General features: G+C 34.2%; 1 protein-coding gene across 1 annotated transcript in view; it reads right to left on the bottom strand.

Annotated features, from left to right (window-relative positions):
• The window catches only part of MS3_00009067 (uncharacterized protein), a 50482-nt gene extending 33133 nt beyond the window's left edge, over positions 1-17349 (bottom strand). The window contains exons 1-4 of the mRNA XM_051217405.1: positions 17301-17349; positions 15116-15683; positions 8492-8764; positions 2713-3323 (exon numbers count right to left, since the gene is read on the bottom strand). Coding sequence (XP_051064801.1) covers positions 2713-3323; positions 8492-8764; positions 15116-15683; positions 17301-17308 — 1460 coding nt within the window. The 5' untranslated portion in view covers positions 17309-17349. The remainder of the gene's footprint in view (positions 1-2712; positions 3324-8491; positions 8765-15115; positions 15684-17300) is intronic.
• Between the last annotated feature and the right edge of the window lie 7739 nt (positions 17350-25088).

The following is a 25088-nucleotide window of genomic DNA, read 5'->3' as shown; positions in this document are numbered from 1 at the left end:
CATATATATAGGGGATTGAACTCAAGAACTTCACGTATCTCGAAGACCACTATATTGTATATAAGTTCAGAGTTAACTGATAATCTTCGCTTACAGACGATTATCACTTCTCATTTAAATCAGTCGAGTAGTTGTAATTGTTACCCATGAAATTACATTAAATCCCACCGGACTTGAGATTCTCCCACTCTGGTTTTGATTAGAAATGATAGACATGTATAAAGCACTTGTAATATTCTTTTAAAAAGTACAATTCGATGAACTTAATCTTAAAAAGTAATGGATTTTGAACATACTAGCCAATAACGAATTACATTCAAACGTGTGTGCCAACTATTTTTTAGAACTATGTCAAGATCCTAACTGTAGAGGGTGACATACTTCAGTGAAAAAATAATCTAATAAAAACAATTTAAGGTTAGCATAGATCATTGGAAACCGATCGACCTAATGAAAATTCCTTCGGGATTATAATTTTAGTGAAGTTTCATGACAGTATTCATACTAATAATTTAATTAAAAACGTTGAGAAAATATTTCATTATCAACCAACACTCGATACATATATCGGGTAGTAATCAGTTTTTATTATTACACAATTAATAATACTACTATATGTTGAAAGAAATCTGCCAGGTTACTTCAGGTCATTTGTCCCACTCTTGAATAAAGTAAGTAATTTAGTGAAACTAAAGAAGTAAAATGTCTTTAAAGATGTTTTGATAAATATTACTCTTTTGGGAAGTCAAATCGATCCTCACTAAATGATTAGATAAACATGACATTGGTCGTACTCAGTCACTAATCAGTTGTAAATATCACGGTCCTACAGGAGGTTAGTCGACAGCTGAACAACTGAGTGGTAACGTCTCAAAATATGAAAGTGGGAGACAGGGGTCTGTATCTCACGGAAATATTCAGTCCCCTCAAGATTTGCGGTACACTTTGCTGATTTGTATCAATTAACACAAAGCAAAATACAGGGTTTTCTGTGGGCTTATTCTAGCCATCTTATACCTAAAATATTCTAAAGGCTGATTTGTCCAATTCATCCATTATTCATAAGTTTAAAAAAACACTGAAGGAATGAGATCATTTCGAGCTCTAAGTAATAAATATAAAAGAATAGTTAAAAAGAAATCCTGGCAATAAACAGACCTATGAATTGAAATTAAGTTACAAGAAACATTATTCTGAGATTTCAGAAAATCGATTTAACTTCACAAGTGAATACACTAGCAGAATCCCCTCTAAATAATGAGTACATTTCACTATGAATGCTTTAATCATCTGAGAGGTAGTCATCGACATCATCAATGTAAAATAGTCGGGTTTGTCATTAGCCAACTGTTACAGATATACTTACAGAATTGCCAAAATTAAGTCGTTTATTGGAGATGAAAAAACACATTTTCACAAATAAATATAATTTAAAGTAAGCTACTTATTGACTTCCTCTCATCTTTTCTTAATTACGAATAACTTCATTCACGAATCCGTTGGCTATTTTGATTAATAGTAGACCACTTTTGTACTAAACAAAGTTAAATCGATGAATACATGAAAAAATAGAAAAAGAAGATGATATCCTTTCTACTCAGTTACTGAAATCATTAAAAACTGCAAAACATTTCTGTCATCACGGCTAGTTTCTTATAGAAGATGTTATTCAATATATTACGCTTAAATTAAAACAAAAAGACTACAGATTTTTAAGAATTTCCAAAGATTTTTCTCCTTGTTCATCACACTTGTGTGAACCGCTTGCAAAACTGTCAAGATGAACAAGTTCGCTTAGAAAATATTAAATAGACTGTGATTCCACTTTGATCAAAGTAAACCGATTAGATCTTTCCAGGTCCTTTCAACTAAAAAACCGCAGTCATTTTGTATTAAATAAATAAAATCCTGGACAGGTATGTATACCGACATGTCGATAAGATTGTTGATGTCAGCTCATTTGTGTTTTTATTAGGAGATTTGTTTTCAAACTACAACTTTCTTGCGCTGAATTGAACTACGATCTTAAAACAACAAAAATCTACCTACTTTTTGTCCTATTCTGATAAAGACTGGTTAAATCTAATTATACCTTTTAATAGACTATTTTAACGTTAGTATTCAAAAGTTATGTTATTGTTGTAGACGAATCAAAAGATCTATTGTGAAAATTCTTTTTTGTTCATATTTTACTGGTGTTGCTAAGTACCTTTGAAGAGCAGGAACTAGTCTTATAACTTATTTCGACCATGTGTTTGACAATAGAAAAGTATGTATATTGTACTAACATGATTTTGATCAACTTCCACTTCTGATTGCTTTACATACAGAAGTTTAAATATACTTTTAAGTGTGGTAGTGTGGTGTGTGCTACTGATGTTGACAGATATAAGTAGTATGTATCATCAATCGAAAGTGTTCTGCCTGGTGGCAGAAGGTTAAGAAGATCGAAGAGAAGAAAACAAAAACAGATAATGATTGGTGTGGGAACGAAGAAGTAATCAAGTCTGAGACAAATGGTTAACATTTTCCAAATGAAGCATTTACTGTATGGTTCTCAAATTTTACTAAGAGATTTTGTAATTTTGTATTCAGATATATCTATTTGTCCCCACTGGTGTTCTCGTTCACTACAGTAACATTTTACCCGGTTACCATTCTTTATGTTAGCATTTGGAGAAAAGAAACTAAAATGGAAAAATTTAAACCAACCTTGCATTTGTTGTAACCTTGTAAATTGGTGTTTCTTTCACTCGACTTATTACGGAACAAGTTAAATGTTCAATAGGTAATTTATATTTATCACTACTTCCAACCGCCGTTACTGTTGATGATTTCTCATCACCAATTTGACTAAAATTAAATATAGTTGGATAGGCACGAACAGATAAAATTGATAAACCATATGGAGTAATTAATGAATTATCAACATAGAATGGTGGAACATGAACTGATTGGCCATTACGATACCAATAAACATTTTGTATTCTCAATGAATTTGATTGTGAATTTGGTATACCAGTTAATGGAATCGAACGAAATCGACACGCGATACGAGCTGGTTTATTCTCTAATAATATTGATTTATTTGAGCTTTTCAAATTAGCCAATTTAATAGATTCATCAATTTGTGCATTAATACTGTGAGCAATGGTTGCATGTTGATCTTGATTTATTAATTGTTGATTAGGTAGAATAGATTTTGAGAGATTTTGATTTATCTCTTCAAAGTTAAACTCTTTATCACCTGGTAGAATATAAATTTGCGGTGAGATTGGTTCATATAATTCCCAATCAATTTCATAGTATGCAATAATTGGATCCTGAAAAAAAAAAAAGAAAAATGGTATTAGGGACAAAAGTATGAAAATTGATTTAGTACAAAGATAACTGTTCATTTTAAGTCGGAAGGGATTTTGTGGATATTATAGTAATTTTAATGGTCGAGATCATGGCCTAGTGGTTAGGTGCTCGAGCGCGAAACTGATAGGTCCTGGGTTCGAATCTCGCTAGGCGGAACCATAGATGCGCGCTGTTGAGGAGTTCCACAAAAGGACGAAACGGCTGTCCAGTACTTCCAGGTTTTCCATGACGGAATAGCTCTGATTGACTCATGATCTCAACCACTGAAATTTTAAGTCAGTTAAGGTGAACTTGATAATAATCATATCTGAATTTTCATTGATCTACATAGTTCGTATTTTATTAGAGAAAAAATTCAGTTAATATAAGGCTTGAAAATGAATCCCTAAATATCATATCAATTTGTGTACAATATATTTTATAATTAAATAAAGTGAATATTGATTGTATATTATGAAAGTAATTCTTTTAGATTATTATCCTTGGAACATCCAATATCGATTCGCAACTTTAATAGTTGGTAACATACCATGAGAATTATCTCAATCAACGATAGAACAACGAAGTAAGATCAAAAAAATATCATATGTCTTTCATTTAAACTCATATATTTCATCTTATTAATCAAATTAAAATTTTGCTTGATGATTTTGTTAGCGAGCAATTTACTTAAGTGTTTTCAAATTTGTACTAACCACTTTACTGTTTCATAGTAAAAAGAAGAAATGGTGACTTTTGAACTTTGGATCAATCGTGCTATCGTGACGTGTTCAACTCAGTAAGAAGCAATGGCTCAAAATGTTACTTCTTCATTCATCAATATACTATTAATTGAGAAAATGGACTTTTATATCAATAACTAACATTACCACAAATCAATATTGGGATTTTCAAGGGGTAATCGCAAGGAATAACTATTACGATGAACAACTGACTATTGATTTTGTCTTTAACAACATATATTATAGACAAGTTAATGAAAATAGTAATGAGTCCATATTTAAATCCTATCTTAAATGATTTTTTAGTGGATTGCTTGAAGTTAGACATTAACACTGTTGGAAGCCAGCTCAATAGTCTATAGGTTAAGAGAATAAAATACACAAATGCTCATATATATATACATATATATATATATATATATATATATATATATACCACTCTAATTCTTAGGAAATTGATCCATTTCTTCGTCAATAAAATGAACTTGTTCTTTAGGTCACTTCTGATTACCATCGATTGACCTTCTGATTAGGCTGTCGGTAGTCTAGAGGTTAGGACTATCTCTCATGACTGACGGTCCTAGGTTCAATCCGCAGTAACTGGATCACGGATTCACACCACCGAGTAGTCCCATACTTGGACGAAACAGACGTCCAGTCCTTCCAGGTTTTCAGTGGTTGTTTAACTAAACAGTTTTCGTCATTTCAGTGTTGTTGTACAACCATTAGACAGTCGGATTATTAGATTTATATACTTCGTGTATCGTGATCGTTCGTTGAACCTTTTTACCATTGTAACATTTTACTATTTCTTGGATATCGCCAATTAATTTTTGATCTGTTGCTACATTGTCTTTGTCATATGTGTGTTAAGTGCAATTTTAAGTTAGAGGTGTTGGAGTTTATAATTTTATGAATTTAAACCTACAACGAATTAAAATATACGATAACAGAAGCTTGCCAGCCGTGTGTCCCTTACCGAATTCAATACCGAGGTAGGACAATGTCATGTTCTGAACCAATAATATTTAAAATCATCTCAACTTCAACCTAAGTTTACTCCCTGCTAGTAAGAGAGTATAATCATTCAAAACGTAGAACGTTGGCTTAGGTATGAGGAAATACCCTTGGACGATAGAGAACTGTAATCCTGACCCCGATTTCGAAATAATTCTGGTGATAACCATTACATTTTATTGAGACCATGAACCGATTGATACTAGACCACCATGGAAAACCTGGAAGCACTGGACGGCCATTTCGTCCTACCGTGGGAATCCTCAACAGTGCGTATCGACGACCCCGCTCGCGGGATTCGGATCCAAGACCTTCGGTCTCGCGTGCGAACGCTTAACTTCTAAACCACTGAGTCGGCATCCAACGGCTTCAACTAATAATTACCGTGTGCTCACTAGTGACTAGCTTTCTGAAGGAATTCTTGGAGTTCTAGTGAGAAGCCGTGACCATAGGGGCTATATATATATATATATAATATATATATATATATATATATATAAACTTGACTTGTTCACTATACAGAATGGAATCATTGAGGGAATTCGTTTGGTGAAGTTACCTTTCAATACGTAAACTTCTCACTTACTATATTACTTTTTAAGTTATTCAGTAGTATGATTTGATTCAATTCTAAAAGTTAGGCAAAATAATACTCATAACTTAAAACAATGACTAGAAAATTTGCTACAAATAATCAATAACCAACTAACCCATTATCAGAATTCTACCTATAAATCACCTTAAAAAACGGAAAAGATGTTTTTCTTCGAATTTCCTCACTCAATTGTATATAAATAGAGATTTTATGTATATGCGTGTATAAATATGATAGAATAGAATCTCAAGAGGTTTATTATTGTCCTAAATAAAGTATAAATCCATATTTTACAAATAGCCTAATTTATATGGAAGTTTGGCTGACACTATTACTTACGGAATGCTTTAATAGTCATTTTGTTTGTTTACAAAATCGGTTTGTATTCTATACGATCTCATGTAATTTTATTAGTAATTGCTTTTTAGGATTACTTGGCTCAAATGAAATAACTATAGATATTTCAATTAATATTAGAAAAGGGGATTTGTGGAGATAGTGGCAAATTTAATAAGCTAGACCACCACTGAAAACCTTGATGCACTGGATGGCCGTTTCATTCTAGTATGGGACTCCTCAGTAGTGCATATTCACTTCAGTTATTGTTAATAGATTCTCTGATGAAGACCACAACAAAATGTATCATATTTATATACATGAATATATACTGATGGTATTTTACATAGATTGGAAGAAAGCTTACTCTTTTATACATTCCGTCCTGGAATATATCTATCTTTAGATACATACTTATACGTTATGATCAAGAGAGTGTAGTTATCTTATGAATATTTAGTGGTTTAGTTAATAATACGAAGATTGGTGCTCTAATTATGTGATATGAGGTACGTATTAATTTACAACGGTTACGTGAACGTTTTTTCAAATGACCACAATCAAATAAAGTTTACGAAGAAGTTGAGTCACTTAAATTGGTGGATACATTGCATTTTAGTCGTAAGTAGTTAGTTATTATTAATGACTGAACACATTGATTATAAAGATTATTCGTTGAACAGTTAGTATTAGTAAAATCTATTACATAAATGACTTTAAAATTAGCTATTGACAAAAATAAGAAATTATCTCATATATGTTAGAACAATCATATATTTCTTTTTGCTTAGCAAACCACAGTGAGACTATAATTTATGGACGAACCAATTAGATTTAGGATGACAGCTGTTGGGTTTTGGCGCGAAATTCACTCATCCAATTGTCTAAATAGCGTTTTGGCATTTTAACTGATGTCAGTTCGTGATGAAAACCCCATATTTAATTCCTAACCCCAACCATCAGTTGTAAATTGTAATCTATACTCTTCATACTGCTTTATAGCCATCATTTAACCCTAGTAAGTAGATGGACATTCCGAAGGTCACTTTAGCGTTGCTCAAAGGTCGTCCATAAATTATAGTCCCACTCAAACCACTTTAAATAAAATGTACTATTCATCAACTTTGATATGATTCTATTTTACAGTTCTAACAAAGACAAATGTAACAAATAAAGAGTATTGTTGATCAGATATCTAAACTCTCTTTGCAAAATATATAATTCACATTTCGTGTCTTACAACTTTCCATAAGATCTAATCGACCATAAAACAGAGATTCACTAAAGGAATTGAATACAAATCATGCTTTGCTATAAGGTGACTAAAGCTGAAAGGTCTATTGCTAAATTAAGATCCACTGGTTTAAAAGTAATGGGTTCACCAGGTACAATGGCTGAACACTAGTTACAAGTTAGTACCTAACATTATAACTGTGATTGTCAGTTTTTCATGATTTATGGCTGACCTAAATTCTTCAATAAAGGCACTTTAAAGCAGGATATGTTAATGATTTCGGATGTTTAGCTTGAAAGTTACATAAATCTTAACAGTCATAAAGAAGCTTGTTCAAATTTTGTATAGTAGGATATATGTGATATTGATACAGTCGATCATTATATCGGTGTTACAAAGGACACAGTTTAACTTATGTCTGACAGCCAGAAGTATACTAATCGACTAACTCTAAAAAAGTTCTATTAGCATGAAGCAGTGTCAATTTCAACTTATGATTTAGTAAAGAAAAATATTATAACTAGTTACCCATCTTCCTGACTTATATATATATATATATATATATATATATATATATATATATATATATATATATATATATATATATATATATATATAACAAATACAGTAATATCAAGTCACTTTTCAACCTTTACTGATAAGAATTTGTCAAAATCAACAGCTGGCTACTCATTCACACTAATTACATCTCAGTTAACAACTAATGTACAGGTAAAAGGTAGTTTGTGTACGGAATATAGATAGCAGTCATGGAATTACTGAAAATCAAGAAGTAATAAACGACTCTTTCAACTTCCATTTTATGACTTCTTAATAGTATTCACCTATGGTCGCACAAGGTTAACACTGATTAATGCACAATATTGGCATCCATAGAATGAGGAAGTCCAGTAATATGCAACAAGCTGTTCGCATCTTTCTGCAACTATTGTAGATTTATTGTGCATAAGATGAGGAGTACATAGTAGTGGCTAGAAACTGTTGATTACATTGACCATACACATCTTGAATCAAAGCTAGTGTCCCATAATGGATTAAACGCAATAAGATTTAGCATCTTCTGGTTACAATTACTATGGTTGATAAAAACATTACTACTGATTAACATGATGTAAGTACGAATAAGAAAATGTTATAAAATGTCTTACTTAACCCACCCCCCCAGCTTTATTGATAGATAAAATAAACATTAAGTGAACTAACTTTATTATCCCATGGAGAGGGCATTGTAAATTGACACCATAATTTAATCGGGGCTTCCGGTGATAAAGGATCAACAATACGTGCCCATGACAAATCTGAACCAATTTCTACATGTTTACCTTCATGTAAACCTGGTTTTATAGCTGTAACAGTACGACTTGGTGGTCGACCTTGTGGTAATTGAGCATATTCTGTTGAACTTGGTAGTACTGGTTCACGCCATAGCCAGGATTTAACTTTTTGTTTTCCAACCAATGGACAAATTAGTTTGACCTATGATGTTTAGTAAAGAAATAATTTATTGACATTCTAAATAATTTAATACTGATAAACAATGTACAATAAGTGTGTTGTATTCAGTACTTCATTTATCAGATACATGCTATACAGTAGAGTTTTAATTCATTTTGAAATGGTTTGAGTTATCTCACTGTTGATATTTTTGACTGAAATTTGATCAGCCTTGGTTAGTAGTCAGAAATATCAATAAAGCGATAATTCAAACCATTTCAAACTGAATTAAATCTCATACACGTCGAACAAGTAGGCGGCTGTATCGTCTAAGTAGATAAGTGAATAACACAAAGCCATTTGAAGTGAACGGTACTTAGTTCGACTACTGTAGTGAACATTAAACTCTGGAATGCTGGTACATCCGGGTAGAGGGCCCAAAATAGGACAAGACATTTGTCCTGGATTTCACTGCTAGCTATATTCCATCTATAGTAGAGTTTAGTTTTTAGTGACAATTTAATTTCTAGCGGCTAGTGTTATCTATATTTAGCTGTTATAAACATGTTGGTATAGCTGAACTTGACAAGTTGGATGAAAAACACAAATATGGTAAAGAGCAAGGGTTGAAAACAAAATCCGATCGGTAATTCGACTAGATTATAACAAAAACTTTAAAAAATACCCCAGAATAAATGATATAGACATTTATATGATTGTTTTACAAAAGTTATTAAAATTCTTGCCATAAAAATTGGACCGAGTATAAATCTTTGGATTGTACTTGAAGTATAAAATATTAAAGTGGGTAAATTCCCATAACGTAAGATAAAAAGATGAATAAAAGTAAACATATATACATTCTACATGAATTAAGCTCTAATGGTGTTGTCCAGAAAGAAAATGGATGCTGAACAATTAGACCAACAATAATAGGATTCATTCGAGGTGTAAAACGTCCCTCTTCATTTCCCATTCAAAGTAAGTTATGCAATTGTAATAATTAAACATTTAAGTTCGAATAATTGAAATTATGTATAAGTTGGATGTGTAATATAGTAGGACATAAACTGACTGGAGTTGAAAAAATGACGGCTCATTAGATCCCACGTCTCAGTGATCTATAGATATTATACTTAACTGAAGGTCTCTGAGTCCTGATTCACATCTCACGGGTAGTCATAACTTGACAATACTGGATAAATCAGAATTAGCATTTAACAGTTGTCGCACTTTCCCTTGATTTTTAGTCTTTATGCATAAATTGTCAGTTGATAGTCACCCTATTGTAGCTTCTACCTTAACGTAGTGACTGAGATTACCTATCTTGAAGACTCATTCAAGCTTAACTGGATAGAATACTTGTTATTTTAGACCCTAGCATGCCATCCAAGTTTATTGGAATGGGGTAAGCATAAAACAAGCAAACTCATGATCCCAGGGTGAATTTTGATTTCTAAATGTAGCGGGTTGTGACAGTAGTAAGGTTTTGTTTTTTGACAACGATCGTCTTCAACGATGTTGAGATCATGCAATCAAAGGAGAAAGTAAGAAAAGTTCGGAACAAAAAATAGGACACCTCATTTCACTTCTCGGATTTCCATTGAAAGCTGTAAGGTCTGGGGAGTATAAAGCTAGCATACCTATAGTACCTTACTAACCGGTCTCAAACTGTTATGCCTTTGTCTCTGTAATCACGCTCTCTCATTGTCAAGACCACTCTTAAAGCATTCTCTACTTCAGTTGCTACAAGAAAAGGTATTTTTCCACAGTGTGAACGAATGGGGAGTCATAATATTCCTCATCACCTTGTTCACAATCAAAACTTCATCTGTAACGGAGTTTATATGAAAAAATAATTACAAAATGCTTCAAAAAAGGGTTTGCATTCATAAAAAAATATTTCCAACAGGAGCTAATCAGAGCAACCTGAACAGCTAGTCACCCCTTAGCAAACGTTCGTTAATGAGTAATTAGACCCTATCTTTATCCAACCTGTTTATTTTACATGCACTGTTATTGTGATAGAAATCAATTTGATTATTTTATGATCACAATTATGCATTCAATAGTTCTCAGTTTACATACACATTGACGTTAAAAAAAAACATTATCAATTTGCACTCTTATTTTTACTTCCATTAAAAGGCAAATTAATACCTAATATCAACTATTAATCAATCAATCAATCAGTCAGTCAGTCAGTCAGTTACAACATAGAACCAGGCACATACATGTATCGGTCCAAGTTGCCACACCTCATCAGCTATTAATCACTTAAACTTACGCATATACACATAACCATTCATTCATTTATTTTTACATTATGAACTTTTCATTAAATGATTCACAACTAACTCATTTATATTATCCTACTTATTCAAGTCAAAATCAGAATAGAATTGAATAAGCATCTAGTATAGATTTGATTTGATTGTTAAACATTATATATATTCTTTATTCATTTTGATTTCAATGATTATACTAAAGAAGTTCTAGACAACAAGCATATTGAATGAAACATTAAAATTATTTGAATTTCAATAATAACTGTAAGATAATTATGATCGTGGATGCGCACTGCTGATGAGTCCCATACTAGGACGAAACGGCCGTCCAGTGCTTCCAAGTTTTCCATGATGGTCTAGCTTCAATCGACTCATGATTCCCTTTTTGTAAAATTTCTAAACTCTTCACAAACCCCTTCTGAAGATAATTATGTATCAAATAAAATAGAGATCCAAGTTATATTATCGATAATTGATTACCTTAGGTAATTTAGTTAGACAGATAAAAGTTTTCAATAATAAATATAATTTATAAATAGAAGCAAATGATCATACTGTAAAACTTGTAGAGATCTAGACAACATCATTCATCATTTTATAAATTTCATTCAGTAAAATGTACCATTACCAGAATGAAAAATCCACTCGAAAATAACGTGAATAATAAAGTATATAGATAAATGAAGAAAACCTTAGTTATTTTGTAGTATTTCCGTATAAATTATGTATGTGTGAATACACGTCACAAACACACACACATTCTTTCTCTTTCTTTCTTTCTTTTTTTCCTTCTTTTTTTTCTTTCTCTTTCTTCAAATGGTCTAAGTTGGTTTGTAACGTCATATTAAGAAATCAGTTAGTTAGTTAGTTAATTAAACAGTGATTTATATTAGCATTTATTTTCAACTAGGATTATTCACTTAACAACAATATACAATTCATAGAGAATAAATAGTATTTTGTCATTTCCAAATGCCTTATTATTATTATTATTATTATTATTATTTTTTACATGAACAATGTAAATTACTTTACTTTTTATATGACAGTCTATGTCAAAAACATATTGATTTTTGTTGTTGTTGCTTATATTAGATATTGAATATATTTTGTATATACCTGGAGAATAATTGTTCACTTAGAAGTTACAAGGACCAATCAAGAATAAAATCAATTTATTAATGTTTAAAAAAAATGTGAAATTTTAAAGTAACTTCATTGCACAAGTAAGTGACTATCAGAACTCAGTAGCTAAGTGGATAATGCGATGGAGTTTAAAGTAAACGGTACTGGGTTCGAGTCTCAGAGTGAACATCAACTTTGAGAGGCAGATACATTCAGTTGACGAGTTCTAAATGGGATGGAATGCACATCCTGAATTTTACTGCTAAACACTATTTATCTTCGCTTAGATATAACTTTTAAATATTTATTAAGTAATCTTAAAATACGTCACATGTTTTGAGAATGTCTAAAAGTTATAAACTTCCTTCTATATGTGTGATGCTATGGAGGTGAACTGATGATGTCTGATGGAAAAAAACTAAAATGATTTTACTATTTCCATAATGATTCTCTAATTGACTTTATTACTGTGGGGATATATCATTCCAGAATTATAGAGAAAAGTTACATTCACAACTGATCGATCAAGTGACAATGTAGCTACTAGACTAAATGACGACAAGTGTCAATTAACGTGAGATCTATATCAACTAGAGTTCTTCGACATATTTCAAGTTACCTTGTCTTATAGATTGTTCATTCAATCGAACTAAGCTCAGTTGATTGCTTTGTGAAGAATAAGATAGACTCCATTTCAAATCTAGGGGATCCTGGACAAACGCTTAATCCTAGTTCACAACTACAACAACAAAATGATTTAAAAGTATGACTTCTACCTCCAGACCTGAGGTTCCGGGTTTGAGTCCAGTATAAGAACATGGTTGTATATTCCTAACGAAGTGAACGAGTATGGGATGAAATGACTGTTTAGTCGCTAAATTCCAATGGTTCTCCAATGGATATAATTCCGTGACTGATTTTCAAAAAAATTCTCTCACTGATTAATTGTTTCTTTCTTATACAATGGATTTGTAATTTTTTACTTTTCTATGAGTTTATTATTATTCGACTACTTTATATCAATCCAGATAGTCAATCATGTAGCTATAAACCTACATTGTTTTTCTACCATATCAAAATAGCGATATTTTTGTTCGATTCACATACTATTTTTTAGTGTTTAAACAGAATATTAAGGTTGAATAATGGCTAGAAATCAAGATGAGTGCTTTGTCTAATTTGAGATCCATCAACTGAATGTACTTGAACCTCAGTGTCGAAGTTTAAATACTGAAACTCACACCCAGTACTTTTCACTTTGCATATTAACGCATCATCCTCTGACCAATCGAGTCAAAAAAGTTACTGACTTGTATATCTTTTATTAAGTTTATAGCAGTTGGACACAGAAACATTCTCCAGACGAGTTAAAATAAGACAAGATAAATGCATCCGGGATTTTACTGCTAACCGTAATCAGTACATGAGAGAAAACCTGCAAAAATGGTTATAACCACGTCACGTGTACATACGGCAACTGAGACTAATCAAAACTCTTTCATGTGTATAAAAAGTGAAATAATTCATGCCATTACTAATAAAGGTATGAAAAACATCGTTGTTTAACTTATTTTGAAAAAATGTACTGAAATAAACTAATGGACTTTAGTATCTGTTTGTTTTCTTAGCCATTAAAAAGTCAAAAAATTAGTAAACAACTACAGATGAAGTTATGTGGTGATACATGAAAATCAATAAGGTTCATGAGTAGGAATCGTAAACGGAGGCTATAAAAAATTGTGTCCACCCGATCATATCAATTGATCTTCAACGGTCAAGTGTCAGGTTAGAATTTTAGAATTATTAGGTTTGTTGGTTGGTCATATAGTGATAAATAACATAGAACCACATGTAAATATGTACCAACTAAGGTTGCTATACCGCATTGGTGTAGTAAAGTGAAATTTCGAGTATGAATAACAAAGTATTCAAGGCAATATCGGCGTTAGTAGAAAGAACTAGGTACAGAAAAAACGGTGCATTTAAGTAAAAACAAATAGGGATTTCAGTTATGTCATTAATACCGGTCCTGAGCTACATCCAAAGTCTCCAACCGTGGATAGAGGTTTTTGTGTGGACTCCAACTGAGTAGCCTGTACAGTACAGTACAACTCAATTCATTATTCGATGACTTCATAGTTTGATCCCATATCTTGGTTTAGCCATCTCCACTTTTCTTCTATTTTATTTATGCTCTATGAAATATAATGAGTCGAGGTATGCTGTGATTGGGAATATGTATTACACGTCCCAATCACTTTGACCCACAAAAATTTGCAACTCTTTCGGCCGATTTCATGTCGTTTCACAATACTTTGTGCTTAGACTCATAATATGTCACCAGGAGATTTCACGATACATGAGTAGTGAATCGAAAATAACTGAGATAAAATATTTACAGTCTATGAAAGATCCCTTATTTTTTAAAGACAATCTTTCATATCCATAGAGTGCAACAAAGAGAACTGTTAGATACTATACTCATTACGTGATTGGAAAACTGACATGTTGCTTACGCCCCACATTAACTCAAGCTAACATAAGCTTAGAGAGCTTTCTGACTTAGGTTTTCAATAAATACTTTATTAAATTTATTAATATCGGTAATAAGAACGTTATATATCTGACAATACTAAGTAATGCAAGGAAGCGTTAGTTGTCAACATACATATCCTGGTATAGATCAGGTACAAACAACTATCACACAAACGATGTTACCACATAATATATGTATATATATAAACAAAAATTTATTCAGATAATCTTTCATTTAAACTACACAAGGTTTAGCCTTCAAAGAAAGCATGTTGTTATTCTTTGAATGAGATAATCTATAACAACGATTTGGTGGAAGCGTGTTACTTTTTAGTCTTTTCGTGTATTAAATCAAATCTTTTGGGAAGTAAAATAACACGTATAGCAGCATAATCATTTTCTGAACAACCATATCAACTTCACACCACAATTAGCGGACACTTACGTTATTAAGTTGGTCCGACGAGAACATCATATAGTGTAGTAGCATACTTCCGACATTTGGCAATGTTTTATTTTGCGGTTCTTCGGGATAGTTCTTGTCGACCACCACTAGATATGCATCTAAACTTGTGGTGTGACCATGACACTTATAGTGTCCCATATCTTGTACATCAACATTATCTATACGTAGTATCAACCGACCTTTATCATCATGCATCGTGTATACTGTGGTTGGCACTGTGTTTTGTAAGTTTGTAGAATCTTTCATATTACTGCTGGTACTTGAAGACAGATTGTCATCAAAATTCAAATCGGGTGGTGATTTGCTTGAACCAATAAAAGCATATGGATGTGGTCCAATCTCTCGACTTGTGTAATCATCTTCTACTTCATATGTCCACCGTAAACCACCACAACAAATAAAGTAAATATCACTGCCAACTACAGCGGTAACATTAGAAGCACTGCCCAACTCCAGACTAGTAAACTGTCCATCAGCATCTGGTTTGCAAGATTCCGTTGAAGGATAAAAGAACACCAACAAAATAAATTCAATAAAAGCTATGGATCTAAAAAAGAAAAAGCGGTAATATGTTATTCTTAACGACATAATCTTTTAATTGTCGTGGCAACTTCTAAGTTTGTTTTACTTCAGTAACTTGGCACGTTCATCGTAGTTTCAGAGAGACTACAGAGGAATTACTGGTTTTCAACAGTTCTAAAGTAACTTAGCTTTACGTAAAAGAGTTGCAAAAATCACAAAACTAGTCAATTTCTTATTCGTATGTGTTTTCAAACCATAAGCCAAGCATAAATATACAAAGTAATAGTATTTGAAAGATTAATAAAGAAATATTCAAATGTTTGGTCATTATGCCGAGGTTTTTAGGTATTACTGTATAGACAATGAGGTTTCGGATTAACGCGACCCACTTCTATATAGAAAGGCTTATCACACCGAGGTAGACTATCACTGCAAACATAAAAAACATACGCTTTGTTTATAACATTTGATGGCGGTTCATAACATGATGAATTAATTTGACACTTCTTCGTAATTAACTGATAAAATCACCATCCACCACTAGAAAGTTCTACTAGAAGATATAAAATAGCGCGATATCTCAACTCAAATGTGCGTGTTACTTGTCGTAAAGTTATTCCAACCAAACTGGTAAAATGTTTATGTCCACTTTCTTTTTGTTTGATTTTTGGAAGATGTACATGGAAATATGATAAAGGATAAACGACCGTTTCATATCTACATCATGATTTTGTTAGTCAACAACCTACTAGAGCTGACGAAACTGTGGTAATGACCGACATTATGTGTGTCAGGTGTTCCTTCGTGCAGACTGAATTCTATCGACCTAGATGAAATGTGGCCACTAGTCTAAGTGACTCGACATCGCGTGCACTATGTTGAGATGAGATGATGGTTGGTGGTCAACAGGAAATTCTGAGGATGTTTATTCCAAATTTTGCTGCGTCCTGATGGTTATTTAATCTTTTGGCTGAAAGTTATTTACTGAAAACTGACATAAAGTGGTCGAGCAAACCGTACAAACAAAAATATTTAAGGTTTTAGCCACACTCTAAATAACAAATTATAATTATGAGAATGATCACCAAAAGCCAACTCAATCAACTGGACAAGTTAAAGAAAAAGGCATGGCGCTTAAACGTCACTTTTAGCCAGATATACAGAGCCTGTTTACCACTTCAAATGAAAGAGAAGGGAAAGATGTGTAAGGCGAAACTCAAAGAAATAATAGTCGTTCTTACGTAAGAGACAAAAGAATTACTACACATAACATTTCCTAACCGTACATAAGATCAGTTCAAGAAGTGTACTGAATGTTATCGTTCGAAGAGTTAACTGATGTGAAAACAATACGATATGACAAGAATAACCAAATTGCGGCAAAAGAAAACCGATCAAATATTCAAACACTCACAAGAACTCTCAGCATTCCTGCGAGTTGAATTTTTTGAACAGCAAAGTCTAGTTCTCACTTCTCGAGATTAAATTGATTCGTCAATAAAACTGGAAAAACATGTGCTAGGAAGGTTTTAAGTCACCCAGTACTCTACAAGCAACTAGTCTGAATCCCAGTCTTTCTCTTACAGCCTTTAAAATGCGAGTGCACACAACTAGATTCATGGTTAACAAGCATAAAACTTACGAATTCATCTGTCTGTTGCAAATATAGAACGTTATTTAGTATATGCGGGATGAGAGTTCAAAGTAACTGACTTAGATAAACAATAAACCTGACTTCAGGCTTACGTGAATAGCGAGATGGTCAATCTACTCAATATTGAGGACAAGTTTGAAAAGAATCGCGATTTTCGGCAAACGAATTTCTACTTATACTGATAATGTTGTTAGTTCAAATGGTTCAAATGGTTGTGGACGGAATAGAAGAAGCTTTCGCTTAACAGGCTTCCGTATCTAGTAGCAGGGGATCACCAAATCCTCCAGGCAGGAACCTAGGTATGTTAACAATTAAAGAATAAAAGAAATTAGTAAATCATAGTGTGGTACTATCTTTAGTCCTTAAGAATAGATCAAGTTGCCTCTTAAAGGACTCCTGAGAAGTCGCTTGGTCTAACTCGGCCGGCAGCGAATTCCAGCATTTGACAACTCTTAAGGAGTAGAAGTTGTGTCTGCAGTCAGTTCTGCTATGTTGTGTCTCCAGTTTTTTGGGTGTTACCCCTTAGATTAGTATTGGAACTAAGCTTAAGTAGGTGTTTGAGATGTCCAGAAGTGTTAAGAATACTGTAAGTCATCAGAAGGTCACCTCTAAGACGTCTATACTCTAATGAGTAAAGGTGAAGTGAATGGAGGCGTTCTTCGTAAGGTTTAAATTTGAGTCCTCGAACTGATTTCGTGGCTCGCCGTTGGATACGCTCCAGGGTGTCCTTATCCTTTTGGAGTGAGGGAGGAAATACTATGTTTCCGTACTCTAAATGGGGACAGATAAAACTATTGAAGATTGTGTGGAAAGTTCTTCCGTCAAAATGGCCAAAAATGCGCTTCAATTTCACCAGTGCAAGGTTTGCTCGGAAGCCATTTTTGTCACAGTTAGCATAAGACTTTAAATCGTAGGGCACCAGGACTCCTAAATCTTTTTCGACTTGAGATACTACTAGAGAGGAGTTTCCTAAATTATAACTGTAGTCTGCGACATGTCGCAGATGGACTACCTTACACTTTGAAGTGTTAAAGGTAAGTCCGTTATCGTCTGCCCAATTTTGAAGTCGAGTCAGATCCTCCTGAAGTGCCTGTATATCGTCTTGGTTGCGTAGTGTTTGGTTCCTCAATGCAATTTACTTAAAATATGTTTCTTACGAGCTTGTGTTAAACTGTCGGTTCCTCCACGCTCGATTATCATCAATTCGGTACAGTTTCAGATATTTGATAATATGTGGTATTTGTACTAAATGATAATTCTTTCGTACTTCATTGAGCGCTGATTACGATTTCTAAGTATAATACGTTCACTGTGTTCATCTGGTTCTACCTGCTCTAAATGCTACTGTTTCATGAACTCTTAGCCAGTCGACTGCACTACTTGTAGTCAGTTTCGCAGTTATTTATGGATCTGGATATTATGTAATTTGGATGAGTACGTATTTCTTAGGGCAGTAGGGTTTCTGGATGCCAGCAGCTATCTTATTACTAGGCAGGTTTGATTGTTATGTGAGGAGGAGTGAAAGAAAAACCTGACTGCTAATAGGGGACTACTGTTTCAAGAACAACAAATAAGTTAATTGATTGTTAATGTTTAGGAAGCTTGACAGTAAGCTCGACTGACCGGTTATGTAGAAATGATATCCGTGGTAGTTTATGAAACATTCATCAGATGCAGAAGGAATTAAAAGGTGATGGCGACACATGAGTGAGTACGTGCTTGTCAAGTCTCCTCTTGAAGCTGCTTACTGAGGTGCTTATTGTCACTTCGACAGAAAGCGCATTGTAAACACGAACAACTCTTAAGGAGACAAAGTGCGGACGAACCTAGTTGTTCACTTTTTGGTGTAGTTATTTGTGGTGTTTAAATGAACTAATGATGCCATTGTACTTGTTGAAAACTTGATTTCGAATTCTAAATATAGTACATTCGTTTGTGGTTATCAAGTACTTCTTGATCCGATTACGTAATTTTTGGGATTCTTTGTTCATAATATAACTCAAATACTTCTATTTATCATATTGGCGTCGCGATGGAGCCTGTGATGGAATTGTTGGATCTAAATTCATATCTTGATGCTGTTGAGGATTACTTGGAAAGATTCGAAATCTGAGCTATGACCAAGGAAGATGATGAGGATGTTAATATTGTGGCACATTTCCTCACATTTATCGGAAAAGAAGCATATAGCTCATTAAAAGGCCCATTTCGCTTTCTTATACAATTCTTCAGGATCTACTGCTAGACTATGTTAAGTATACGAATTTCTAATGCGGTAAAGGAAGAAGGTTTCGTAAAATGATTCATGAGGATATAAAATATTCCACTGCATTACGTCAACCCAGCCCAGCGCATACTGAAGGTTATGCAGATGATCCATTGGGGAGTTGCGATGCAGTTCACGAAGACGGGCACAAGTTTGGCTAATGTTTGTCCTGTGGCAGGTTCCACTCTTTTAATTCATGTAAATTTCGTAATTCTAAGTGCTTTAAATGTGGTTATATTGGACATATTCAATCTGATTGTAATTCCACTGTTCATCTTGCTGCGACGAATTTTAACTGTTGTAATTCTGATTCTATTAAGTCCAGTGTTCCTAATGATCATTTATCCCTACCAATGATTTTAAAAGACAGTGTAGATTCATATAGCAGTTCAGAGTTAAGTGAAACTCAGAATCTTTGCGAGACAACAGTTTCTAATCAACCAACTTATCAGATTTCTCAGGTTATTGTACCAGATATGGTTTTTCCCAATGATTCACTTATTTCTGACGAAATTTCTTACATATCTGGAGGAAATATGTTGAATGAACCTAATTATGATCGAAAACCTGATGTAGTTTTGATAGATGCTAATTTTTCTAATGATCCTTTACTCTGCAATGACATTCTTGATAAATTTCATGAAAATATTTCAGAAGAATTAAATCCTGTTGTTCTATCAAATATTATTTGTCCTCAAAATGCATTCGTTTCTGGTAGGAAACTTGTTCAATCCGAAGCACAATTACTACATGAACTCGATTTTGATTACAACTTGGATGATTTCATATCAAATGCTGTTTATCCTTATCACAAAAACACTTCTAATGTTTACTCTAGTCAATCTGAGAAATGTGTTTTAAATGGAGCCACATCATTCAGAAACTGGGGATATAAAGATACAACATTATTTCGTGGGGGAGGATAGTGTTGAAAAGTCTATAGTTCAAATTGTAGATATTATTGATTTCAGTACAAAACCGACATGCTGATTGTATACAATTCTGAGTGAGTCTGTTCGGATTTCGTTTGTTAATTCCAATACTAATGAGCACATTCTAGATACTACAGAGATTTTATCCAATACAATGTCGGACAGACACAGGATGAACTTGAGAAGATGTACAATCAATAACAGACATCTAGACACCAATTTAAGCTGTGGCGGATGTGGTGTTTGAATGAACTAATGATGCCATTGTACTTGTTGAATACTTGATTTCGAATTCTGAATATAATACATTGGTTTGTGGTTACCTGTCACTTCTTGATCCGATTACGTTATTTCTGGGATTCTTTTTTCATACTGTAGCGGTAAATAAATCCTCAAAATAAATAGCCCTGTAAGTTTTTGACATTGGATGCTGACCAGATTAGTTTTAGTGGACTCACCTGGCTGAAGGAGCTCGGTCATGCATCCACAGCAGATCACGTGTGGGAACGCCGTGCTCAACATCTACTGCAATCGCTAGCCAGACTAGATCAGACAATTCCGACATATTGGCGATCGTCAAATACAACTTCTGATCTCCTCGATTCTGTCTTTTGATTTCACTTGGTGGGTGTTACTGGTAAAAGCGTTGTCAAACACTGAATACCTGTACCATCTTCAATACTATAGTTCAAACACTTCTAATCATCACATTATTTTGGTTTCTTCTAGTTTAACTCCTACGTCGCTACTGAAGCACTTAATGGTTTGTCTCGTCACGAGGTATCCATTCACAGCAGTGCCTGTCTTCTGGGTTTTAAGCGGATTGTTGTCTAAAGTGTGTTAACCAAATCCTTGTGTAGTGGGTGCTGGAATTTTTTGCCTATGTAGCGTGGTTTGCTTACGGGGTCGTGGTCCCCGTGTTCTAATTCGCCGGTTGTTGACCGAAGTTACACGGCACCAAGTAATAACTAATTAGGCTTTTCTACAGTTACGCTACCGATCAAGGTCAACGTTTACAACACATAATGTGACCGAGGATGTCGTTGCTTTAACCGTACCAAGCCTGATGGACTTCAGTTAATTCATCTCGATTTCTGAAGTTCACAGAAATCAGAAGTGGAGACTTAATGCTCGTGAAGTTTGACGGACGAGGTATCCTGGTGTGAAGGCCTATGATACGCGATAGCCAAAGCCACTGTTGCTTATCGTGTTTGTGAGCTTCATCCTGACTATCAACAACTAGCCTAGACACTCCATGAACCATCATGCTGGTTGGTTCTTGGGTGTCCGCTGATCTAGCGACATTTCTCACCGCCCAATGTTCTTCATCTCTGACTCAAATTCGAAAGGATCACTTAAATGATGGTCACCGGTATGTCATTAAAATCTCCTTCATCGGGTATGTTGTGTCCTAAGTTACTCCCAGTATGAAAAGTTTGCCTTTTGGAGCATTTACGCTGTTGTAAAGGTGATGTAGCTTCACTAGACTGATATCTTCCCAGTATTGTACAGTATCTGTCCCAATGTTCTTTGCCAAACGCTGCCTAACCTTCCAATTAGCTGCACTCCAAACTTTTCCAAACATTGCCCTCGACGTTAAACGTTTTTGGAGCTGGGCTTCGGACATTTCTTTTCCCAACGCACACCGCTGCTTCTTACTGTTAACGGATACTGAGATATTAGCAAAAGTCAGTAACTATTAGTCCACGAGTTCAGATTGTTCTTCCCATAGTTGCATGTTTGATTATGTCTGCGTTGGATGGATTGTGCACAGTGTTGGGGATTGATACGGTCATTTTCAATTAAGCTCTATTTTTTTGTTAGTTCAGTAGATGCATTTCTTTGAAACTGTGGGAAAATATACAAGAACCATGGACAGGTGTAACTTAACGTAAACCCGTAGTACTACTTGGGTACTGAATTATCATAGTAGCAGTGAACTTGTAGTGGCGTTGGACCATAATCACACAATCCTCAAAGCTGAACACGAGGCTACTCAGAAAATAGATATTCAAAATTTAACGCGGAGAAATACCTAACGATGAAGAAGGCGGGAACAAGGGGTTGAATGGATTGGAGTTGATCGGATGGCATGACTCGGCCATGCAGGCGTGGTCCCTGCGGAATGTTGCCTCATATTTTTTATTCATATTAAATATATTGTTCTTTCTCTAGCCTAAGCTTGTTCTCCAGCATGTATCGGTAAATGTTACGATACAATGAGTTGGTGTAGATGATGATGTGACTTCCACATAAGATCTTATAGATTAGGCAGTTATATCATGACAAGTCTACAATTTTAGGATTAGGTCTATAGTTAGAGCAGTACTAATATCATAGTACATCATAATTCTACAAACTCAACTACTACAGAAAACACACTAAAATGCCAATCCCCTGATCTTACCGAGCGACAAGCACGCGATACAATTATTATTGCTTTGTTATTTTTCTTCTGTTGGCTGAGTTAACGGAAGTTTAGGACAGCCTATTCTCTTAATTCGTTTTTGTTTACTAGTCCTTCTTGGAGTAGGAACCTGGGTAGGAGTGTGATCCTGAATAATATCGAGAACTCAATTTAAGTATTTCAGTCGAGTGATCCGTCGTCTTGCACTTGCTTACGACCTTGTGGCTAGAAGCAAGGATTTTAAACTTATTGTTAACCCCTAAATTACTTTATTTTACTTATTATGAATAACGATCTACATTGCTTACGCTTTTAAATTAGTACGATGATTATTCAGAGTAGTATTAGTTTTTGTTTTCCAGTGTGATATATTCTAATTACTAGCGAAAATGAGTGTAAAATCAACATATACTGAGTGTACTTTCGACTTAAATCGTTTGGTGCTATTCTTGGTGTCTTTACTTCATGACGTGGGATACACTGTTGTTCCTCGTTTTTCAAGTGTGAGGAATAAGCGGCGACAACAAAACAAACACGAAAGACAGAAATTCCAACATCACCTTTTACTGTCCTAGCAACTTCTCGTGGTTCCAGTAGCATATCAGCACGCCCTGTATTTATAAGTGAATAAATATGTACGTGTTGCATTTGAAGCAACTATGAAAGGGTATTTTATCGAGACAGCTAGATCTACCACACAGTAGTTCAACCTTGATATGATTAGGGTTGTCAGAGTCGTCATTATTGTTGTTTGCCAGCGTGGAAAGATGCAGTTTGCTCCACTTCAAGCGGCTAAATTTTCAATCTGGTGAGATATCAGAGTGGTTATATCAGACTTGAAAACCGACCGTGCATAACATTCAGTTTATTTTCACATTTCATCAGCCTTTTAGGGTCAGATACTTCCGGAAGACTAGCCAATTCCCAAAGTTCAGTTCGACGTACTAATTTTGGTTATTGTAGCTTTACCAATTAATCTACTGAAAAGAGCTGAGCAAAATAGCGCGATCCCCAGAACTACTTCGTAGCCGGTTTGACCATCAACCAAACTGCTACGACAGATTTCACAAGTCATATTCCAAGCTGTTAAATTCGTTATGAACCATGTCTGTAATTGTAAAATGTACAGGCATACCAGTCGAATTTCTGGACTCGATCAAATTAAATCCCCAACAAATGAAACTGAAGTCTTATCTGATTTTTCAAGACCCATGAGACAAGCTCGTAACAAAATCAAAATGACCAACATTTGCTCCCACTACATACGAAAGCTGCCAATACCCCCATTCCCGAGGACGAATAAGGCTCACTGCACTACGTGGTCCCAAATGTAAGTGAAGATAACTGGGGATTACACGGCTCTCGCTCGCAAATAATACTAGTTTGGTACCCAGAACGACACAGCCAAGATTTCAGTAAGTGTTGCTGGAGAACCTTAAAGTATTTAGTTTACCGTAAACTGTTGTTGTGAATATTACTGTAACTGATTTCCGGCATATTCCACTTACCCATGTCTGAGTCCGGGTTGTTTATATTTCTGGGTTCGACACTGGTTTCATTCCGATAGTTACAATTACTATCAATAAATCCTTATTTAGTTATTCAATCGACCTGGACTCTACATGGTAAATCAGCCAAATATTTCTTTTCCAACCATCCAAGAGTTTGCAATTTCTGATTTGATGCAATGGTTTTTGTCTTTAAAAATAAATACCAATAGTTCTATTGCTGTAACAACGATATTTATTATTGTAAACTCCTTGACTTATTATTTTGATGTTACATACATTTCTTAGAGAATAATCAAATATTTTAGTTTTGGTAAAATTATACAAAGTGAGGTGTCATATGTAAACATTACATTAGGATTTCAAACAACAACGATGCAACTGAAATGATAGGAATCAGTGTTTCTACATATCGTGCATTTATAAGAGAATGGTGCGTGAAAATGCAAACAAACTGGGATCCACATAAACCATTTCAATCTTCTTCGGTGGAAATTTCCTCACAATCTAGATTCCTTCCCATGAATCGATGTCAAGATCCAAATGAAACTTCTGATATTCACATTCACTGTTTTATAGCTATACATTTATTGTTCAAAAATGTATATGTACATCCATCCAATATTCGATCGATTATCATAAAATCAAGGAAATTAGACCAAT

The sequence above is a fragment of the Schistosoma haematobium genome, chromosome 5 (genome assembly GCF_000699445.3).
Source record: "Schistosoma haematobium chromosome 5, whole genome shotgun sequence".
NCBI lineage: Eukaryota > Metazoa > Platyhelminthes > Trematoda > Strigeidida > Schistosomatidae > Schistosoma > Schistosoma haematobium.
The sequence above is the reverse complement of the archived record's forward strand: the minus strand, read 5'-3'. Positions and strand labels throughout refer to the sequence as shown.